Consider the following 20,625-nt stretch of genomic DNA (forward strand, 5'->3'; position numbering starts at 1 on the left):
AGTTATTATCAAACATCATCATCGTCCTCTTGCTCAACTTTGAGGTTTGAGGTTTGAGCTTTGAGCTTTGAGCTTTTCCTCGTCTCTAATGGCGAGGCTTCTTCGCCGTCCTCTCCACCGCTCCCTCACCACGCACCATCCACCGAACACTAGAGGCCCTGACCTCCTCATTCTCGACCTCCGATCACTTCTCCAGAGAAACAGCTTCCGCCCCGCCCTTTCCCTCGCTAAAACCCTAATCCAAACCCACCGTGAGTCCCCCTCCGATCTCCTCCGCTCTCTCTCCGACTCCTCCCCTTCCCTTGCTCCCATCGCCGCCGACCTCCTTGTCACCGCCTGTTCCGACCTCCGCCTCCCAGATGACGCTCTCGGCCTCATCTCCACCCTCCCCAAATTTCCCTCCATCCTCTCCTTGAACCGCCTCCTTGAATCCCTTGTTTCCGCTCGGAGGTACCAAGAAGCCCTCTGTCTCTTTCATCGGATCATTTCTAATGGCACTAGTGCGGATAACTTCACTCACAACAAAGCAATCGAGGCCGCTGCGAAATCTGGGGATCTCGATAAGGGTTTGAAGTTGAAGGAAGAGATGGAGAAGATACATGGGATCAAGCCTGATGCTTTTTGTTACAATGTGTTGATCTCTGGGCTGTGGAATGTGCGGCGCTGTGATGATGCAGGGAAGCTGTTTGATGAATTGCTCGAGAGAAGAGTGGTGCCCACGGTCGTCACTTTTAATGCAATGATCGATGGGCATTGCAAGAAAGGCAATTTGGATGTTGCCAATGAGGTTAAAAAACTAATGCAACTTTTCGGTGTGAAGCCGAATGTTGTTACATATAATTCTCTGCTTTCAGGGCTTTGCCGTGCTCGGAGATTGCATGAGTGTAAGAAGATTATAGAGGAGATGGGAATGAATGGTTTGGCTGCGGATGGGTACACTTATAGCATTTTGTTTGATGGCCATTTCAAATGCGGGGATTCGGAGGCGGCATTGGATCTTTTCGAGGTTTTGGTAAGAACAGGTGTGCAAATTAGTAGCTATACTTGTGCCATATTGTTGAATGGCCTTTGCAAAGATGGAATGGTTTCTAAAGCGGAAGAGGTGTTGCAGAGGCTACTGGACAAGGGATTGGTTCCGACAAATGTGATTTACAACAGTCTGGTTGATGGGTATTGTCGCATTGGAGATATCACGACGGCATTGCAGGTGATTGGTAGAATGGAGTTGTGTGGTTTAGAGGCCGATTACTTCACTTACAATTCGATCCTTAACGGGTTGTGTAAGCTGGAGAGGGTGGATGAGGCAGAAGAGACGATGAAAGTAATGGAGGAGAAGGGAATGGCGCCTATTGTGGAGACCTATAACATTCTCATTGATGCATATGCTCGATTAGGCCAATTCGATAAGTGTTTTGATATCCTTGAGAAGATGCAGGACAATAAGGGAGTCACACCGAACATTATTTCATATGGTTCTTTGCTAAATGGATTGTGCAAGAAAGGCAAGCTTCCCGACGCTGAAGCACTCTTCCAAGATATGTTAGCGAGAAAAATTCCACTGAATGAGCAGACTTACAATATGCTTATTGATGCGAATGGTAAATCGGGTAATTTTGAGCGTGTAGGGGTGCTTATTGAGGACATGAAGAGTAAAGGGATTTCTCCGACCATCGTGACATATAATTCTCTTATGAAAGGACTCTGTGTTGGAGGGTTCTTCTCCAAAGCTGAGGACTTGTTTCTTCAGTTAAAGGCTGAAGGTCTGAGACCTGATGTTATTACATATAATACTCTGATTTCAGCTAGTTGTCATTGTTGTGACCTGAAGAAGGCGAGCCAGTTATTCGAAGAAATGGAGAAAATCGACTTAAAACCAAATTTGCGAACTTACCAAGTGTTAATATATGGGATGGGTATGGAAGGAAGGATGGAAGAGGCGGAAAAGATATATAACTATATGTTACAAAGCAAACTGTCTCCTGACAAGGGTGTGTTCAAGGCATTGTTAGCTGGGTATAAAAAATTTGGAGACACGATTAAGGTAGAAGATCTGGAGAAAGAGATGAAGGTGAGAGGAATTCCATTGGATGAGGAGGCATCCACTGATGTAAATTCCATTGATACATGAGCTTGTTTTCAATTGGATCTCTTGATCGGAGTTAAGCAGGAGTGATTTCCCTCTTGTTTTAATTTATGAGATGCTATTCCTGTACTGTAAATAGAGTTAAATTCTTCGATGGGGATAAAAAAATCTCTCCCTGATTGCCAGGTCGGAATATATATATATATATATATTGCCTTTTGACATCGTGCAAGTGAAGAGAATTATAAAAATTAACAATTTGGGATTGTTCAGCATTGATTCATTGATACTTCGGTCAAAAAATTATAGCTTTTGCAGAACAGTTACAGTGGAGTATATTCAAGATCTTTTGTTGAAATGGTTAACATATATCTTTGAAGGTTTCAAAATCTATGGCTTTAATTTGCAGGGCCATTCTCTGCCGTTGTGGGGTTACTGAACATGATTCCTCTGGGCCATTATTTGCATGTCTGATCTTCAGATACGATTCTTTGTCAATGGATGGATATGTGGCCTTGGTTTAGATCTGCTAATGGCTCAAGAACTTCTTGTGCTGACAGACTCTGCCAGTTCTTCCAGGAGCTCCTTTTGTTCCAATGCCATGCATGCCTTTAGAACAAAAAATTTCTATGTCAAAAGCTGTCCTGACTCAATGTAAAATCAAACTACAACTTTGTCTAAAACTATCTGTTCCTTTTTATTGTGTTATAATACAGAATACCATGAAATTGAACAAGTGTATTTGAATATCACGATAATGGGGCTTCAGTGTATACTGTATAATGTGTGCACGAGCGCACACACTAAAAGTTATACAGAAACAGCGAATAGTAATACTTTCAATATTTATATTTCAATTAATAATAAAATCAGAGCGGGCTCAGGATCCATCCCTATCGGGTCAGGGATAGGTTTTCTGTATAGAGATCTATTGGGGATGAAGGCAGGTAAAGATAAGTTGGGGATGGCACTTCTGATCAAAGCCTGTGTGTTCTTATGCCTAATTCTATGAAGTCATGTGAGTCTGTGTATGTTTGTTCGGTTTTTGACTTTCTAGTTGTTGTGAGAAGTGAGAAGTGAGAACAAACCTGAACAGCTGTTTCAATGACTCCAGAGAGGAAGGAAGTGAGCTCAAAATTCATCTTAAGACGGTGATCAGTCACTCTATTATCCTACAAATCACAACATTATAATGTTAGATGTCAATCATGCAAGACTTCTGCTTTAACATCAAAAGGTCATTAAAAATGTGTCTTCAATGTGATATATAGAGGTGTTAATTTCACCTTATAGTTGTACGTCCTGATTTTTTCAGAACGAGCACCAGTCCCAACCTGCCATTTTTCATGTAAAAATCTAAGCACCAGTTTAACCTTTCCAATTACGACACTAGTATTTCCAGCTCAGCAATGCACAATATTTTCGATAAAGGAAAAACATGTGACAAACGTGAAATAAAGCAAAAGAAAATATCTCTATATTGAGAATCTCAACCTCACAAGTCATGGAAACAAACAAAGATGGCAAACCTGTGATTTCCTCTGGTTTCTTATTGATTCTTGTTGTTCCCTTACTTTAATCTCATAACTGGGCAACAACAGAAACAACGTGAGTGACAGTACAACAATGTTACATTGAGACAATTAACTCAAAAGGTCTGTAGCTTACAGTTTTGCACGCAGCAACTGAAGTGCACGAATCCTGTTCTGGAGTTGAGTCCTCTCTTCAGTGCAGAAGATGCGTATGCCAGTTGGCTTATGGAAAAGGTCAACAGCTGTCTCAACTTTGTTGACATTCTGCCCTGCACAAATGGAAAATTTAGGACCTTTTCTTTTGTGAAAAAAAGATTGGGTCAAAAGATAAGGATTTGGCGAATCCTGCTATATGCAAGGGTAGTAATAGAAACAGAGGCTGATGTAATTTTTTTTATAAGAAATGTTTGTGAAGAAAAAACATTGACTATTTACTCGATAAAATAAAATAAAATAAAATAGCTCGAACCTCCAGCGCCTCCAGATCTTGCTGTTGTAAGTTCTATCTCTTTTGGATCAATCACCACCTCAACTTCATCAGCCTGGAAAGTGGCAAAAGGCTTCTCAACGTTAGGCAAGAACCTAGTGAGGAGTTATCAATGCAACTTTTCCCTCATAAACAGGCAAATGACAAAAGACAAGTCTGTTGTAGGCACCATTTTTAATCATTGCAGAAGAAGAAGACAAAAGGTATCATATCAGAAAAAAAGTAACCAAAGCACCTAGCCGACATTATTGACCAACCTCCGGCATAATTGCAACTGTTGCAGTTGATGTGTGCACTCGGCCCTGCGTTTCAGTTTGGGGCACACGTTGAACGCGGTGAACACCAGACTCATACTTTAATTTACTGTATACCCGTTTGCCTTTGATTTCCATCACGTATGTCTTGTATCCACCTTTTTCTGCCTGAAATCAGAGCAGATATCAATTTCAAACATATCTTGGAAATAGATATCAAGTTGCATGAATTACCTCTGAACTAGAAACTGGAGTATACTTCCAAGAATTAAGTTCACTATACTTTTGATACATGCGAACCTGGAGAAAGAACCAAAGCTATATGTTAACCATCACAATGCCTAGCAATTCGATCAATGGAAAAACCCAAGAACCAGCTCTGAGATCTTATTTCTCTTTCCACAAGTCAAATTGATTATCTATCAACATGCCAAGAAGCAAAAGAATTAAAAAGAAATGAGATAAACATGAACGACATGGCTATATAAGTCGACGTAGCATAATTGTGAGGAGTATATCGATAGATAACATTATTTTGCATGCAGATATGAGTTGGAATTGATATTTTATTTATATTCCGTTAAAAGAGAGAGTACACTGAGTGATGTGTGCACATGCATTTTTATGTGCATGTGTATGTTAGGAGCAGTACAACTTTCATATTCAGCAACAGATATGGAGAGGATATTGCTACAACATGTCTAAAAAGGTCTAATAGTTATCATCTACCTACAAGATCACCAGCCCATATCCCAGCCTCATCACCACCAGTTCCTGCCCTTACTGCAAAAACCATGATGCCCATTAGTTGAGGTTTCTTCAAAGGCAATCTTGGAAGGAAATATAAGTTACTAAAATAGATGTGGAAACGCAGACTAAATTATGAAAGAGAAAACACTAAGATTAACAACTAAGAATACTATAATGCTCAACAACAGGACAACTTTCTGTGGCTTTCGAACTACAGTCACCATCAAGGTAAACAATGTGGAGATGGATTTTACCTTGCCGCAGTAGCCAAGAAAACCACTTGTTGATTTTTCAAAATTAAAAATGAAAAACAAAAAATCTATTACGAGACATTTCCCTGCAAAGTTAAGACTGAAAAACAGCACAAACAAATATCTGTGCCATTGAATGATTTAATATAGCTCCAGAGACCGAAAAAAAAAACTAAGATTGAACACACCGCAGACACCATCAAGGGAAGCTTGGTCTTCCCCTCCAACGTCTCTCCCCTCATTGATGTAAGCGACAATATAGATACTGATTACGAGCAGCACATGTTGCCCAGCTGGCCTTACGGTAAACCTGCTCTCACCATCATTCGGCTATCCTTTGGAGCTGCGGGGATTCAGTTATCATTTATTGTCATTTTCTCTTGCTTCTTGTGTTTGTTCTTGTAGTTTCTTTGTGTTAGGTTAGTCATGTTCTCTTTCTGCTTTAGTGTTAGTATGGCCATGTCTTATTCATTTTTCTTTTATTATGCCATCTTTCTGAAACATCACTTGCTACCCTGACCTTTGTTTGTTCTTCTCTCTCTGTTTATTTTAATGAAGCTGTGGTTTATTAACTTTAATTAAAAACACAATTTTTAGACAAGACAATCTGTTCCGGGAGATCAATACATGTTATACATGAGTCAGTTATTGTGAAATCAAGATATATCTATGCTAGATATGCATGTAAACAAGCTTATGCTAAGATGAAATTAGCAAGGATTTCAGTCAACTCCAAACAAAGATTTTCCATGGGATAGCATATTTTCACACAATGGAACAGTGAATAAGCAAATAAAATGCAAAAAGGTTTTTACGTTTGTCTATTGGCCTATTTGATCAAAACTGCCTCAAAACAAATGAGGCCTCAGTGCTTGTCTGTATGCATTGTAATCAAATAGATACAAATGTCTGATGTGGCGATTGATTCATATGCCTTGTGTGCTTGTATCAAGTGTTCAGGTTGGCAGCTAAGCATATGTTAACATCTAATCATTTAAAAGAAGGCTGAGCAAATGCAGTAAAAAGTACCTTCAAGTAATATATTGCGTGAATCCAGAGGATCACTAGGAAGCAATAGTACCTATAATAAATAATGAACAATCCTTAAAGTTTCCAAAGGTGTTAAAATAAGTAAGGACATCAAAAGAAAAAGAAAACTGGTGTCAAACCTTCAGCTTTTCCTCAAACTCTTTCAGCTGTTTAGATAAGGTTTCGATTTCATATGCAATCATCTCTTGCATTTCCGGATCAGTTCCATCTTCTTTTGCTAAAGCTACAAGAGCACACATAGAAGCCACAGAATTTCAGACCAATATGAAATAATTAAAAATGAAAAGTTGGGGATCTGAACCTTTGGTTTCTTCTAACTGTTTCTCATAGTCCTTGAATTTCCTATAGTTCGACACAACCTAAAATTTGAAATACCAGAAGCATGACATCACTGAAAAAGGATATAAATAGATTTCATATCTTTCAAGACTCAAGAGTATATCTGACAACTATATTTGGTGGAGTAAAAGGTACCTCATCAAGCTCTGCCATAGACTGTGCAATCTTTTGGTACTCAGCAGGATTTGAAACAACATCAGGATCAGCCAGCTTTACCTGCCATAAACAATAGACAAATTTTTACTTCAAAACAGGCTCTGTAAATCATATCATCACAAGGATGTTAAAAAAAAATGACTGAACTGGTTTAGCCATAGAAGTCTTTAAACAAGAGAATATATCATAGCATTTCAAACAATTAAAAGAGGGAAGTCTGCACACGCATTTTCATTGAGATTTGAAAAATGGGTGTCAACATACTGACAATTCCTTCCAAGTTCTTTCAGCAGAGTCCAACTTTGATATCAGATAAGGTTCCTACAAGACAACAACTCAAAATCCAAAATTAGAGCAAACAATATAATCATAAAAAAATAATAATAAAATTTGAATGACAAAGAGTAAATAAGAAATCCAGCAGGAATGTAACACTACAATTTGAAGTAAATTTCTACATAAATATGACAGAAACCTAAGAACAATATAAATCCAATGTTACATTTGATGGATTTCCAGCTTTTTATTTGCTGCTCCCAATGAGCAGATTGAGAAAAATCATCAACAATCTCATTCAAACTCTGGGTTACAGTCCAAAATGAATTCGCACATAGAAAACTAAACCAAATAGTACCATTCAAGACAAAAACATGCTTCTAAATTTACCATTAAGCAACACAAATCAGAGGGTGAGAATTTAAATTACCGCCATGCAGACAGTGCTGGATTGCTTCGTCTTTGGAAGAGGCGCCCTAGTCAAGGGCCTGCTCATCGTCCTCTCTCTTGGGTTGAAGAGATTTGCCCGCAGAGCTCCTTGGATTGGAGAGATCGCCATGGTTCGAGCCATGAAGCTCGAGAGAAGGCTCTCCATTGCAATTTGAGAAAGAAAAAGGCTCAAGGTTTCAGAGTTCAAGCAACGAGGATAGAGATGATAAGGCAAGCGGGTCGGATTCGGGTCTGTTCTCATGAACCCGCATCCGAATCCAATAAGGCTTTTAGAAATTTTCTGAATTTATTTTATTTGATTTTCTAATTAAAAATTTGGAATTCAAACTTTAAATGTTAAAGTTAAAGTGTAATTTATAATGATGTTTTCATAAATTATTAATTAAAATTCAGAACTTAGTGGTTTAAGAGATTCAAGTTTGGAGATATTATCATGAATGTTAAATGTAGCTTTGATTTTATGTACATATTAGGTGTTATATTAAAGATTGTTCAAACTGTATAACTAAATTTATTATCACACTTATAAATATATGATCTATTTTGACTTTTATCTTCTAAAACTTAATTATATGTACTCTTTCTCGTATTTGTACTCTCTATAATAATAATAATAATAATAATATTATCATCTACATAGTGGGTTGCCCTATATTTTTTAATTTTTGTATTTTTTTTAGTTATAATTTTTAGATGACTTATTTTAATGTTAAAAAATATTTCCATTAACATCAACTGCAACACTATGAATTCAATGCAGAATAAGTTATAAATATTATCAAAAAAATTAGCTTCATCAATATAAATGAAACAGATCCCACTATCATTTTGTTTTTGAGATTTAAAGAATGAAAATAAATAAATAAATCAATATCATTTTACTCCAATCACTGTCCTTCTGGAATAAGTCAAGTCAATACTTAGTCAAAGCATTCCATCCTTTCTACACTAATGCAACGTGAAGTCCAAAAAAAAAAAAAACGAATAAAATAATAATAAAACACTTTATGATTTACTAAGAAATCTCAGAGGTTAGACTCATTAATTAAAAATTTTAAATCATTTAATAATTCCAATAAATAAAAAATAAAAAAGGAATCATTGAAAGCGCAGACGCACTAAAGGAGAATCCACTCGTCCGTACAGACAGGGAACCGGCTATCGCCGGTGGCACCCTGCCAGCAATATCTCGACAAATGATGATCCCGTACACTTCCCACGTACCCAACCACCGACCGACGAGAGATCACCACCGTTGGTTTCTCGCGATCTCAGCCGTTCATCTCCACCAAAGCCGCATCCCACCACGGGGCTCGTGTGGGGCTTTTCTATACGTGGCATCTTCTTATTGGCTATCAAAATAGCGTCACGAGTTTCGTGTCCGTATCCGGCCCACTTGAAATTCCCAAAATGCCCATTACTATGCTTAAAATCACGTGCGGACCAGGCTACCTACTAATTTTCCTAGAATGCCCTCCGCGCCATTAAGCTGGTTGTAATACTGGCATGCTAGCATCTATATATGGACGGTAGCGGATCCTAGGAACCTGCGAACCCGAATCCGAACGGAAATCTGGGAGATTCGGATCGGATCCTGAGCGTATAACAAGCAGTGTAAATTTGGCTGGATGTTATGATCCGATTCCGATATTGGATCTTGCATTCCGTTCCAAAAGAGTCCGACCCGTTTAGTCATCACTCGTCGCCGACACTCGTCCACTCAAATCAGCTACTAAGCACCAGTCCTAAAATACCAAAACAGACCAATCATCAGTAAACACGTGTTCAATGGGTACATGAGATCAAGAATCGGACGGTCAGGAGGGGTTGGATCAGGAACCGACAGGAGTGAGCTAGAATGGCATGAACGTAATTTATAGGGATCGTGAGGGTTGATTAAGTAAGGGTAAAAATGAGGAAAATTACGGTTCAGGAACGGGTATTTATTAATTCCCTCCTAATATTTCCTATCTTTGGCGGGTATATAAGCCAACAGACGAAAACGGCCGAGAGAGAGAGAGTGAGAAAGATCAAAGCTTTGAAAACGGGGAGCAAGAGCCCCAGAGAAGCAGTGAGAGATAGGGAAAACCCTCGAGCCCCGATCCCCCTAAACCCCTCTCCGCGTCCCCTGCTCAACCTCGATCGGACATCAGGCTAGCTCGGCGAAGCTTCTGCAACAATCTAGAGCCGTTTGGAATCTCCCTTTTCCGGTGAACGTTGCGATCCCCATGGAGCTGTACGGCCGTGGTAGCGGCAGCGGGATCCCCCGCCCTGACCCAGACACCGGGCTCGAAGGTGATTTGATGATGCTTTATGGGGAAATTTCTTAAATTTGTTGAGTTTTTTGGGGGTTTTTTCTTGGTTGGATGTGTGGGCGTGGATTAGGGTTGAGGAGTTTAATGTGATTGGGGATTGATGAGTGGGTTTGGGGTATTGTGTGCATTGGTCGCAGAGTCGATGTGGCAGCTGGGGCTTGGCGGCCCCGGAGATGCGGCGGTTGTGGTGGCGTACCCGGAGCGGCCTGGGGAACCTGATTGTGCGTACTTCATGCGCACTGGGACGTGTGGGTATGGTGATCGGTGCCGTTACAATCATCCTCGCGAACGTGTCCTGGTAACGACTCTTAAAAAGTTTCTATCTTAGCTAGAAATTACATTTTTTTTCTTTCTTTTGGGTATTATTGAGGGACTCCTGTCATTGTAGATTATCGGAGCTAGTATAAGAATTCATGAGATAGTTCTTTTGTTGAGCTGTTGGATCGATTTACTGCTCTTTATGCCTTTTCACTGGCTCTTTATGTAGTATTGTTTTTTTCTTTCTCTGGAGTTTCTAGTCTGTTAATTTGCTCAGGGAGCTGGGGGGCTGAGAGGTGGACTGATGGATTATCCAGAGCGAGTTGGTGAACCTGTCTGTCAGGTATCACTTCTGGTGTCGGCCTGAGAATGCATTATTGAAAACGTTATTCGGTTTCGTCTCATTGTGGCGTTTTACCTGAAATAAATAAATGTTGGTTGATACCAGTGAGAAAAACCATTTTGGTGAATATTCATGTCGGGACTTTGCAATTATCTAGAAATATCTCTTGCATCAAAATAATCATTAACTTATCATTCTTTGCTGCTGAACAAACATCATTAAAATGTAGACATGGTGAAATTTGCATCTTTGTTCAGTTCTTCAGTATTAATTTGTGCAACTTTTGCAGTATTTTTTGAGGACTGGGACTTGCAAATTTGGTCCGACTTGCAAGTATCACCACCCAAGACAAGGAAGTGGATCTGCACGACCTGTCTCTTTAAATTATTTTGGATACCCACTCCGGCCGGTTTGATTTCCTTCTATTCTTGCGTTCTTCAGAATGCGCTTTCTTAATTGGCATGTGCATTACCTTACAAAAATAAGTTTTCCATTCAAGACTGCTAATTTTATTGTTGTTAAATGTAGGGTGAGAAGGAATGTTCCTACTATGTGAGAACAGGGCAGTGTAAATTTGGTGCGACATGTAAATTCCATCATCCTCAGCCAGCAGGACTCTCAGTGCCTTCACCTGCATCTAGCTATTATCCCTCTGCACAGTCTCCATCGATTCCTTCAGCCCAGCCATATGCTACCATGGCAAATTGGCAAGTTGCAAGGCCGCCTTCAGTCTTACCTGCACCATACATGCAAGGGCCTTATGGCCCTATGCTACTTTCTCCTGGTGTGGTCTCTGTTCCTGGTTGGAGCCCTTATCCGGTTGGTGAAATCCTCTTGATGGGTTTGTCTCTTTGAAATACCTTAAAATAGAGAAATTTGGTTTCTTATTCTGTCTTTTGCAAATGAGTCAGGCACCTTCAAGCTCTGTAGTGTCACCTGGTGGACAGCAGCCTGTTCAAACAGGATCAGTCTACGGAATATCTGGTCAGCTATCTCCTTCAGCTTCGGCCTACCCCGTATCTTACCCACCATTATCTCCACCAACTGGGCCATCAAGTAGCAGTCAGAAAGAAAATTTATATCCAGAGAGGCCTGGCCAACCTGAGTGTCAGTACTACATGAGGACAGGAGATTGCAAATTTGGTTCCACATGTAAATATCACCATCCTCCGGGTCCAGGTTGGAGCATACCACAGACAAATTGCACTCTAAGCCCTATTGGTTTCCCCCTTCGTCCGGTAAGTCATTGTTGTTGTTTTTTTTTTCTCTCCTTTTAATTCTATTTTTTATTTAGAACAGTAATACTTATTTTGAAGTCTATGCTTCTTAGAAGTAAGAAACTTCCAAATGTGAGAATGTAGGTCTCTCATGCAGGTTCACACACACATGCGTGCACGCACACAAACCCCTGTGTATGCATGCATGTTCACATGCGCATGCGCAGCATACAGATCCCTGCGCATGCATGCATGTTCGCGCGCGCACAAGCACACACAGATATATATATATATATATATATAGAGAGAGAGAGAGAGAGAGAAGCACAGCAAGGTGAACCCCCTTATAACTAAGGTGAATTAAGGCTAGTAAGTTTCCTTCCTTCACTCTTTGGTTTATTTTATGTCATTTGGTTTCTGAGGTAGTCTTATTTATATTTGAATCCTAGGCTAAATACGTCTCACATTAATTGCTCTATTTTGAGGCTGCCATTTAGCTATACTTGTGTATGGACACTATTCCGCAAATGCTAGATTTGTTTCCTTTCTTGGATAAGAGAGGGATTCTCCCTGTTAATCCTGTGTCTTTATATGAATGAATGTTAGTCTATTACCCCTCACTCTAGGAAATGGTCAAACTAATGCTGCTAAAAGCTGTTGAGTCAATTATTATGAATGTGCCTATGAAGTTTAGTGCAAAGTGAACCAATTTGTTATTTTAATATTCATTATATGTTCTTCCCTTTGTGTGTGTGTGTGCGTGTATGTGTATTCGGGTTTGGATCCATATTTTTCAGGCCTCTTTCTTGATATGAGGAATCATCTGCTCTTCTTGATATTTCATCTTGTTTTAGTTATCTTATGTTAAGATTTTCTCTAATGCATACCGTACATCCGGAAAAGTTATAGTTCTTGTTAATGAAAACCATCATTTTTGTTATGAAATTTGGTATTTTGTGGTCTTATGGTCAATGCTTTTGTTAAGTTTTCGGGGAGCTTCCTTGCTTGAATGCTAGAGTATTGCGGCATGCACTATTGAGATGATCATCTTTTTCCATAAATTTGCAAGGTCGTGATTGTTTTACTTGTGGCTAGTTTTTTTAATGCCTATAGCTTGCTTTCACATAGTTAATGTGTTATTGTGTACTATCTCCTTTTTATTGCTTAAAACCTTTTGTTTAAAAGTATCTAAGATTGATAAATATTAGTGGGAAGTAATCAGTATCATATATGGCTTCTCATATTACGTCTGCACTTCTGTCCATGGTCATTGACTATTTTTTTACACGTGCAAATCTTCACCTCATTACTCTTATAGTCTGCATAATATGTAAGCATCTATTAGTCTTTCATATTATCTTGTACTTCATTGGTTTTCTGAAATAAGGAAACACTTGTATCATATCAGTTTGACTATCTTCAGGTTTGCTGAACTTTTAGTCAGCAAAGGCAGTAAATAGCTCAGTTTCCAGCTTGTTGCTTGCCTTCCTTTTTGTGTCAATATTTACACTTTTGTCTGCTAGATCTGACTAGTTTGGGACTGTTGTTCATGTCCTATGATAAGCACACAAGATCAAAGCTTTTGCAAGAATGTGCATGGTCCATATAATCAAGGAAGATTACAAAATGCAATTAATCATGAAAAACTGACGAAGCTGACATTTTCCATGTGATTAGTTTGCTCTTGTGCAGTATTCATTTCATTTAAGTATTTAATGCATCCAATATGAGTAAACACTGTACATTACTTTGCCATGGTCCTACATGTTAATTCCTTATTCTTCATTCAAGATTTGCGCTTAGTGTCTTTAGTGCCTTGATTTTGATTTCTTAGACTTCAACCAATGTGAAACTATACTATTTTTCCTTGTCCGCAAGGTGCCATTACTTGTTTTGTTTGGTTATTTTATGTAAGGATCACTGTCCTATTCTGTCAGGTAATTCCTTGGTGAGAAGTTGAGAGTGGGGGGAGAACTGTTTTTATTTTTTATTTATTTGTTTGTTCTTATATATAATTGTATTCAGAAACCTTTGGAAACAATATTTTGAGTATCATTGTTGTACTGTTTGAAGAAAGTGTGCGTTTGTTTGCTTTTCTTCAACACTGAATAGTTATTTATTGTGTGGATCTGGCTATTGTCTCACCTGCAAATTTCTGGTCACTTCCACTAACTCTATCGGTCATGTTTAGTTCAAGTGGTTAGGAGGCGAGTTGTTCATACTGGAAACTATTGTTTCTAATAATTCTCATGGATGATATATCGTAGTTTGTTTTCATACTGTTTTTAGAGGTTCACCATTAGTCAGTGCTGATGATGTTAATTAAACAACTGTTTGTTTTGAATGTTGTCACTCCTGGAATTATTAATAACTTTTACTAACAGTACGTCACTTTGTCTTGCTTAGTGAGTGTTGCTTCATTCTTTCTCTGAATTATTGTAAAAGAGCTGTGTAATGATGTAATGATGTCAGTTCAATTTCAAATGACCTAAATAGCCTAGCAAAATTGGATATGTGCTCAAATGACAAAGCATTCCTATAGTTCTTGCATCAAGTCACCTATGTCATAAATGTTTGTGTTTTCTGGTCATTTACTGCCACTTGATTCCTGGAATTATGTAGAGTATGTTAAACAATCTGTTGGTGTATTTTTCTTGCAGCATACAACTTTCCTATTTTAGTACTTACTCACTGCCAAGTTTCGTGATGCCTTTTTTTTTTAAGAAGGTTATAATTTGAGCTATAATTCTTTTTTATTGACCCATTAGTGGAGTTCTCTAGCACTTAACACTAATACTTGCTTTTACTTGGTTGACAGGGGGCGCCGACTTGCACTTTCTACGCTCAACATGGAGTATGCAAGTTTGGGCCGACATGCAAATTTGATCATCCAATGGGAGGTCTGAGTTACAGTCCCTCTGCATCTTCTCTTGCCGATATACCTGTCGCTCCTTATCCTGTTGGATCTTCTATGGCTACCTTAGCGCCATCCTCATCATCATCAGAGCTAAGGCCTGACTTCATATCCAACAAGGATTCCTTCTCTACCCGAATGCCATCATCAGAGACCTTGTCTAGTGGTTCCATTGGTTCAATCTTTTCCAAGGGAGGGAGCAGCATGGCCCATGGTGAGAAATCCAGTTCCATCTGAAAACACAAACAATAGTTTTGTGAATTCTTCCCTGGCACATTCTCCACTCTCTTAACCCAAGTGGAGATCCCAATATGCCAGCGACTGCCGCCGTCCTTAAGGACTTCATTCTTGGACTTATCTATTCCTCCACCATGTCATCCAAGTCCCACCTGTCTTTTTATTTTTTGCCATACTCATGTTTATATAAGTCCTATACCTGCTCAGTTTTCTCTCCTTTGAATAAGCTATAGCCAATGTAGAAAAGGTGTAGCAAAACCCCTCAGGACTTCCATTTCATTTGGCCTAATAACTGCAAGTGGGAGGCCTTTGTTGATCTTCAAACGCAGGTATTAAACCCCTGCTCTGTTGTGATCTTTCCCAAATGGAAGACGGATCAATTGGACCATGGTTTTGTCATCCTTCCTCCATTTTTTTTTTTTTTTTCCTTTTTTGCTTTTAAAAGTTTCAGTTTGTTTGCCTCTCTAGCTACTCCCTGAGCAGGCATTCCGCTTGTCATTGCCTTTCAAGCTAATCCATGGCACATCTTGAGAGGCTGGCAGGTTTTTGCTTCTCCAAATTTGCTCAAGTTCATGTTTTTTGCTTCTTTTTTTTGTATTTATTTATCCATATGTATTATGAAACAGAAATTTGAAGACCCAAAAGAGGGCATATGATTGGCTTCTCAATCTGAGACAAGGATCATTGTTATGTTATATGATACACCTTGACTATTTAATCTAATCAAATTCCTGGGATAAAAGATCCCCATCAGTGTATCTTGCAATGAGTTTGCATGGGTCACAGTCTGTATAAAATAAGTTAGTGTGCATGAGTGTTACAGCCAGGGATCTCTGTATTGATAGGCTTCAGGCATATATAGGTGTGATCCATATTAGACAGGACCTTTCTGGTTATCTTTTCCTCTAGGTCAACTCAACATCACTAGGACTGGGTTGAAGTGATGACAGTTCCAATTGTTTCACTGGTAGTTGAACATGTATTTATGGTTCAATGCTTTTTTTTTTTTTTTAAATTATTATTATCAGCTTAAATTTCTAAAGTGAATTGAGTACTCTCTCAGGCTCGGTAAATATCAGCTATTGTGTTGAATCATTTTTTGTTTTCTAAATTTTTTGAAAATAATTTTAAATTTTTGTAGGTTGAATTTAACAAAAATAATAATTCCTCAAAAATCTATTTTTATGTTTCATCTAGAGATGTTTTTAGAACGTCTGCAGATATTAAAAAGTATGTGAGAGAAAGTACATGAGAGAGAATTTGCACATTAACAATAGCGTAAACAATTGTTAATCAAGATTCGGGTATATTTGATCTCTAAATTGGTAGTTAGGTTGATGTGCATCTCACTTTTAATTATGCTACTAGTCTTAAGCACAGTAATTCAAATAAAAATTGATATCGTCTGTTCGTTAAATATGGTTGACATTAATCATTTTAGAATTTAATTCTAGGGACGTAACTGGTAGATGTAGCCTCATTATAATATACAGTTGAGCCCTTGAATTAATTATATGAAATATGAAGGGGTTTAATGAAAGATAGCAGAAAGAATGAATCCATGAACAAAAGGGTTTAAGCCCTTTCAATAGGCCTTCTCTGAAACCCTCTCTCCGATGACTTCCGCCGTTCTCTCCTTCCTCCTCCGCCGGCACCGCCGCCATGGCTTCTCTTCTCCAGGGATTCTCACCCGCTACCTATCCACCGCATCTCCCCAATCCCAAGAGCCAGACTCCAAGCCCCATCCTGCCACCTCCTCCCTCTCCGCCCGCCTCTCCTTTGTCTTCGATCATCTGGACTCCCTTGACCGCGAACGCGAAGCCAAGGACCAGGCCCTCCAACGCCTCCGCTCCTGGAACCAGTCTCACCCTCCCCAACCTTCGGTTTCGACCTCGGATCCTCCGTTGGAGGACAAGGAGAAGGAGGAGAGCGTGGCGGATGTGTTTAAGAGAGACGTCGAGCTTGTCCACCCGTGGCCGGAGTGGATTGAGCTCATGGAGAGACTTGCTGGGCAGAAGTACTTCGAGCTCGGGATGAAGCCCAAGGATGAGGAGCAGTTCGCCAAGGATGTGGGTATTGATCTCTCGGGTATAAGGGATGACACCGGGTATGATTTCTCGAGGGATTGGATCACTGTGCGCAATGCTTGCATGAACTTTGGCCGCGACCGGTTTGACATCTTGAGGTACACTTGCTTTCTTATCATTCTGTGAATCTGTTTGCAAAATTGCAACTTTGGGAAGGATGGCTCATGTTGGAGAACTTGACTTTCGGATTACAATTGAAATACAATACGATATTGTGGAAGAAAAATTGTGGTAGTTTGAGAGTTTTAATTGATTGGTCTTATTGTTTTTCAGGTCACTGGCGAGGAAGGATATTCAGACTCTGGTTGGCCATGGATGTCCTAGTATGGACCCGAAAGTAGTTTTCTCGGCGAAGCTGCTGAGGAAGTATACCCATATTGATGAGGGTGATGTATGTATCATTTATTTCTTCTCTGAAACTATATGATTTTTGTGATGAATTGCATGGTTTTGTTGGCAACAATTATATGATCAAGTTCCTCGTGTATGTGGATAGATTAACATATTGCTTAGTGTTTGTTCCTTTTTCAACACTCAAAGAATTTCCTTTGAAGAAGAATATTCAATGCATTATATACATGTAGGGTACTAATATGAAAACAAACATAAGTAAGAACACTTGCTCATGGTTTGGTCTCAAGGATGCTCAAGAATTTAGGACTACAATGGACTAAATTGTGATAAGAGCAACTTTCAGACTAATTCTTGTTGCCTAAACTTGAGCTGTGTTATTATCTTATTGCAAAATTTCTCATTTTGCTTCTCTTCTTTTCTACCATCACTTTTTAAACTATCCATTCTTCTTCTATCAACTTGTTTTATTGTGTAGATGCATATTTGTTTGATGACATGTAATTCTTATGGCATTTCAACCCATGCCATATGTATCAAGGAATATATGCAATCTGATCATACCTTTCTAGATGTCCTATACAGACTGTATTTCTAGTGACATTACTGTCTATTTTTTTAGGTTTGCAGTTCTTGCAGTTTAAGAAACACATGTGGCAGAGGATACATACTTACACGTAAAGAAGATGAGGCACGGACTCTTGATGTCATACGCATCTTGTTAACATATGGTTTCGATCATGTAAAGGGAACTGTTGAAAATAAGCCTCTTATGAAAATGAAATCTGTGAAAACTGTAGTGCGTAAATTACTGCATGAGGTTGTTAAGTTGAGCGCAGTTCCAATTGATCCCAATCTTCCACCACCTGTAATAAAAAAGCCTCCTCCAAAAGTAAAGCAACCACCTCCCCCTCCAAAGAAGCGGGTGGGCCGTGATGATGTTGAAATGAAGAAAGGAGACTGGCTATGTCCCAAGTATTACAATATCCCTGCATTCTGCTTTTCGATAGAGTTTTCAATTCTAACTCTATCTGGATTGTGCAATATGTTTCTGGGCTGATGCTGTTGATTTTCATCTCAGGTGTGATTTTATGAATTTTGCAAAGAACACGGTTTGCTTGCAGTGTGATGCCAAACGCCCAAAAAGGCAACTTCTCCCAGGGGAATGGGAGTGCCCCAAGTATGTCTCTGAGTGACATTGCAGCCCCAACTTTTTTTGATAATAAAGCTCATCTTAGTTTTGTTTCACTGGAATCTCTAGCTTCTAATTTTCACTTCTGTTTTTTGTTAGGTGCAACTTCCTGAACTATAGAAGAAATATGGCTTGCTTTCATTGTGAACACAAGCGCCCCCCAGATGAATACACAGAGAACCAAAATCAATCAATGGAATCTGGTCCAAGGACAAGATTGGATCGGGCTACCAGAATGTCGGATGTGTCAAATGCATGGAATTTTGATTTTGATGACAATGAATCAGATGGTGCAGATGTTGCAGCATTTGAGTTTGGAGATTCTTCAAAATCACGTGAAGATTCGTCTCTAGATGGCAGGCAGCAGGGAGGAAGTGCCAGGGGATTCGACGGTGATATTCGTGAACCAAGCAGGACGGCCAGATCCCATGATGGGCGAAACACCGAAAGTCCTTCAAGAATGGGGTTTGATGATTTTGATGATGAAGAAGATGATGTGGATAACTATGAGCTAGATGCATCAAGTAACAATTCAATGGGTGAAGTTTCACGCAGGAACTTCTCTGAATTTGAGAAGACCTCTGATTCAGAAGACCTAAGTGATTTGGATAATTATTCCAGCAGGTCCAGTAGAATGAAGAAAAACTACAAGTCTGCATCTGATGATGTAGGTGATTATGTTGAATCAGAAGATGACCTGAGAAATCATCCTCAGTGGAGATCCAGCCACGTTGCAGATTCTAGACAGAAGGCTGGAAGCAGACGTGGAAATCATCCAAGCAAAGATTTGTCTTTTGGTTCAGATGATGATCTCATGTCAGATATTGATGATGATATAGATGATGATTTTCAATCAAAACAGAGAAATGGCCGCCACGGAGATATTGTGGGTAGGAAGGCTACTGGAAGACGAAATAATTCAGATTCTGAAGAAGAGCTGCTTCTTGATTCAGAATCTGAGGACGATGACAACCCAAGGATGAGAGGAAATAGAGGTTTCTCAGATAGAAGAGGTTCTTCGAGAAGTAGAGAATTTCAATCAAACGATAGAATGCATGGTAAGAGAAATTCTTTTGGCTATGGTAAGCGTGATACTTTTTCTAGAGGTTCAGGTAGAGAACAGTGGAATGAGGATAGCCGATTCCATGAAGACAAAGAAGGTTTCAGGCCAAGAGATTCACGAAGGAATGGAAGAGGCCCACCAAGAAATAGCTACGGTGGTCGGAGGGCTGAGGATGGCCAATTCCACAAAGACAAGGAAGGTTTCAGGCCAAGAGATTCAGGAAGGAATGGAAGAGGCACACCAAGAAATAGCTACGGTGGTCGGAGGGCTGAGGATGGCCAATTCCACAAAGACAAGGAAGGTTTCAGGCCAAGAGATTCAGGAAGGAATGGAAGAGGTGCACCAAGAAATGGCTACGGTGGTCGGAGGGTTGAGGATGGCCAATTCCATGAAGACAAGGAAGGTTTCAGGCCAAGAGATTCAGGAAGGAATGGAAGAGGCGCACCAAGAAATGGCTACGGTGGTCGGAGGGTTGATGAGGGATTCCAGCGCTTCGATCGCCATGCCAATGGAAGAGGATTTGGTAATCGACAACATGGAAGAAGGAATCAATTTACAGATTATTCCGGTGATTATGATGAAAATAGGGCGCACAGGCGAGTAATTGAAAGATAACATAGCATGTCTTCGGCAGGTTATGCTCTGAATGTTACTAACTTCTGGATGTCCCGGGCATAACAAGGAACACAAATTCAGATCAGCAAAACAGACCATATTTCTTCTGATGCGATAAGATGTTGTATCAAAATATTTCTTTTGTGATTGATTTTTTTGCTTTTACGCATTTTGATTATGCAAGAAAAATGTGCGGCGCTACTTGTAATATAAAGTTTGAGAATCAATCAGTTGTCTTCTCTCTGTTTAAATGATAGTTTTGAGCTGACATATCCAGTGATCAAATTCAAACCTTTCATTGAGTTTTTAAGGATTAAAACCACCACAGGTTGTATCAATATTTTCACATTTACATATGTATATGTTCACAAGTGGTTAGCAAAAGGTGATAAAAAATAATCAAAT

The 20,625-nt window shown here is 39.4% G+C and overlaps 4 protein-coding genes across 6 annotated transcripts; 3 read left to right on the top strand and 1 right to left on the bottom strand.

Annotated features, from left to right (window-relative positions):
• The first annotated feature begins 29 nt into the window (after nt 1–29).
• LOC120249466 (pentatricopeptide repeat-containing protein At5g12100, mitochondrial-like) lies at nt 30–2,203 on the top strand. The gene has a single exon (XM_039257980.1). It carries the CDS (start codon nt 89–91, stop codon nt 2,126–2,128), a length of 2,040 nt encoding a protein of 679 aa, XP_039113914.1. The 5' UTR covers nt 30–88; the 3' UTR covers nt 2,129–2,203.
• A 113-nt stretch (nt 2,204–2,316) lies between these two features.
• On the bottom strand, nt 2,317–7,799 carry LOC120249467 (peptide chain release factor APG3, chloroplastic). 2 transcript variants are annotated; one of them, XM_039257982.1, is made up of 15 exons: nt 7,609–7,799; nt 7,171–7,223; nt 6,882–6,962; nt 6,709–6,766; nt 6,527–6,630; nt 6,387–6,438; nt 5,090–5,139; nt 4,591–4,656; nt 4,360–4,524; nt 4,085–4,157; nt 3,752–3,884; nt 3,613–3,670; nt 3,370–3,417; nt 3,172–3,255; nt 2,317–2,692 (listed from the first exon to the last, which is right to left on the bottom strand). In XM_039257982.1, the coding sequence occupies exons 3-15, from the start codon at nt 6,897–6,899 to the stop codon at nt 2,621–2,623; spliced, it is 981 nt and encodes a 326-aa protein (XP_039113916.1). In that variant the 5' UTR covers nt 6,900–6,962; nt 7,171–7,223; nt 7,609–7,799; the 3' UTR covers nt 2,317–2,620. The 2 variants fall into 2 exon arrangements, with proteins under 2 accessions (XP_039113916.1, XP_039113915.1); XM_039257981.1 differs by having other exon boundaries at nt 7,167–7,223.
• A 1,818-nt stretch (nt 7,800–9,617) lies between these two features.
• On the top strand, nt 9,618–15,670 carry LOC120249531 (zinc finger CCCH domain-containing protein 6-like). Of its 2 annotated transcripts, XM_039258071.1 has the most exons (7): nt 9,618–9,923; nt 10,081–10,241; nt 10,479–10,544; nt 10,834–10,953; nt 11,073–11,363; nt 11,456–11,782; nt 14,580–15,670. In XM_039258071.1, exons 1-7 carry the CDS (start codon nt 9,857–9,859, stop codon nt 14,910–14,912), a joined length of 1,365 nt encoding a protein of 454 aa, XP_039114005.1. In that variant the 5' UTR covers nt 9,618–9,856; the 3' UTR covers nt 14,913–15,670. The 2 variants fall into 2 exon arrangements, with proteins under 2 accessions (XP_039114005.1, XP_039114006.1); XM_039258072.1 differs by lacking the exon at nt 10,479–10,544.
• Nucleotides 15,671–16,490: 820 nt separating this feature from the next.
• On the top strand, nt 16,491–20,490 carry LOC120250037. The gene is made up of 5 exons (XM_039258782.1): nt 16,491–17,097; nt 17,273–17,390; nt 17,973–18,325; nt 18,432–18,530; nt 18,642–20,490. The coding sequence occupies exons 1-5, from the start codon at nt 16,529–16,531 to the stop codon at nt 20,218–20,220; spliced, it is 2,718 nt and encodes a 905-aa protein (XP_039114716.1). The 5' UTR covers nt 16,491–16,528; the 3' UTR covers nt 20,221–20,490.
• Nucleotides 20,491–20,625: the final 135 nt, after the last annotated feature.

The sequence above is a fragment of the Dioscorea cayenensis genome, chromosome 19, assembly GCF_009730915.1.
Source record: "Dioscorea cayenensis subsp. rotundata cultivar TDr96_F1 chromosome 19, TDr96_F1_v2_PseudoChromosome.rev07_lg8_w22 25.fasta, whole genome shotgun sequence".
NCBI lineage: Eukaryota > Viridiplantae > Streptophyta > Magnoliopsida > Dioscoreales > Dioscoreaceae > Dioscorea > Dioscorea cayenensis.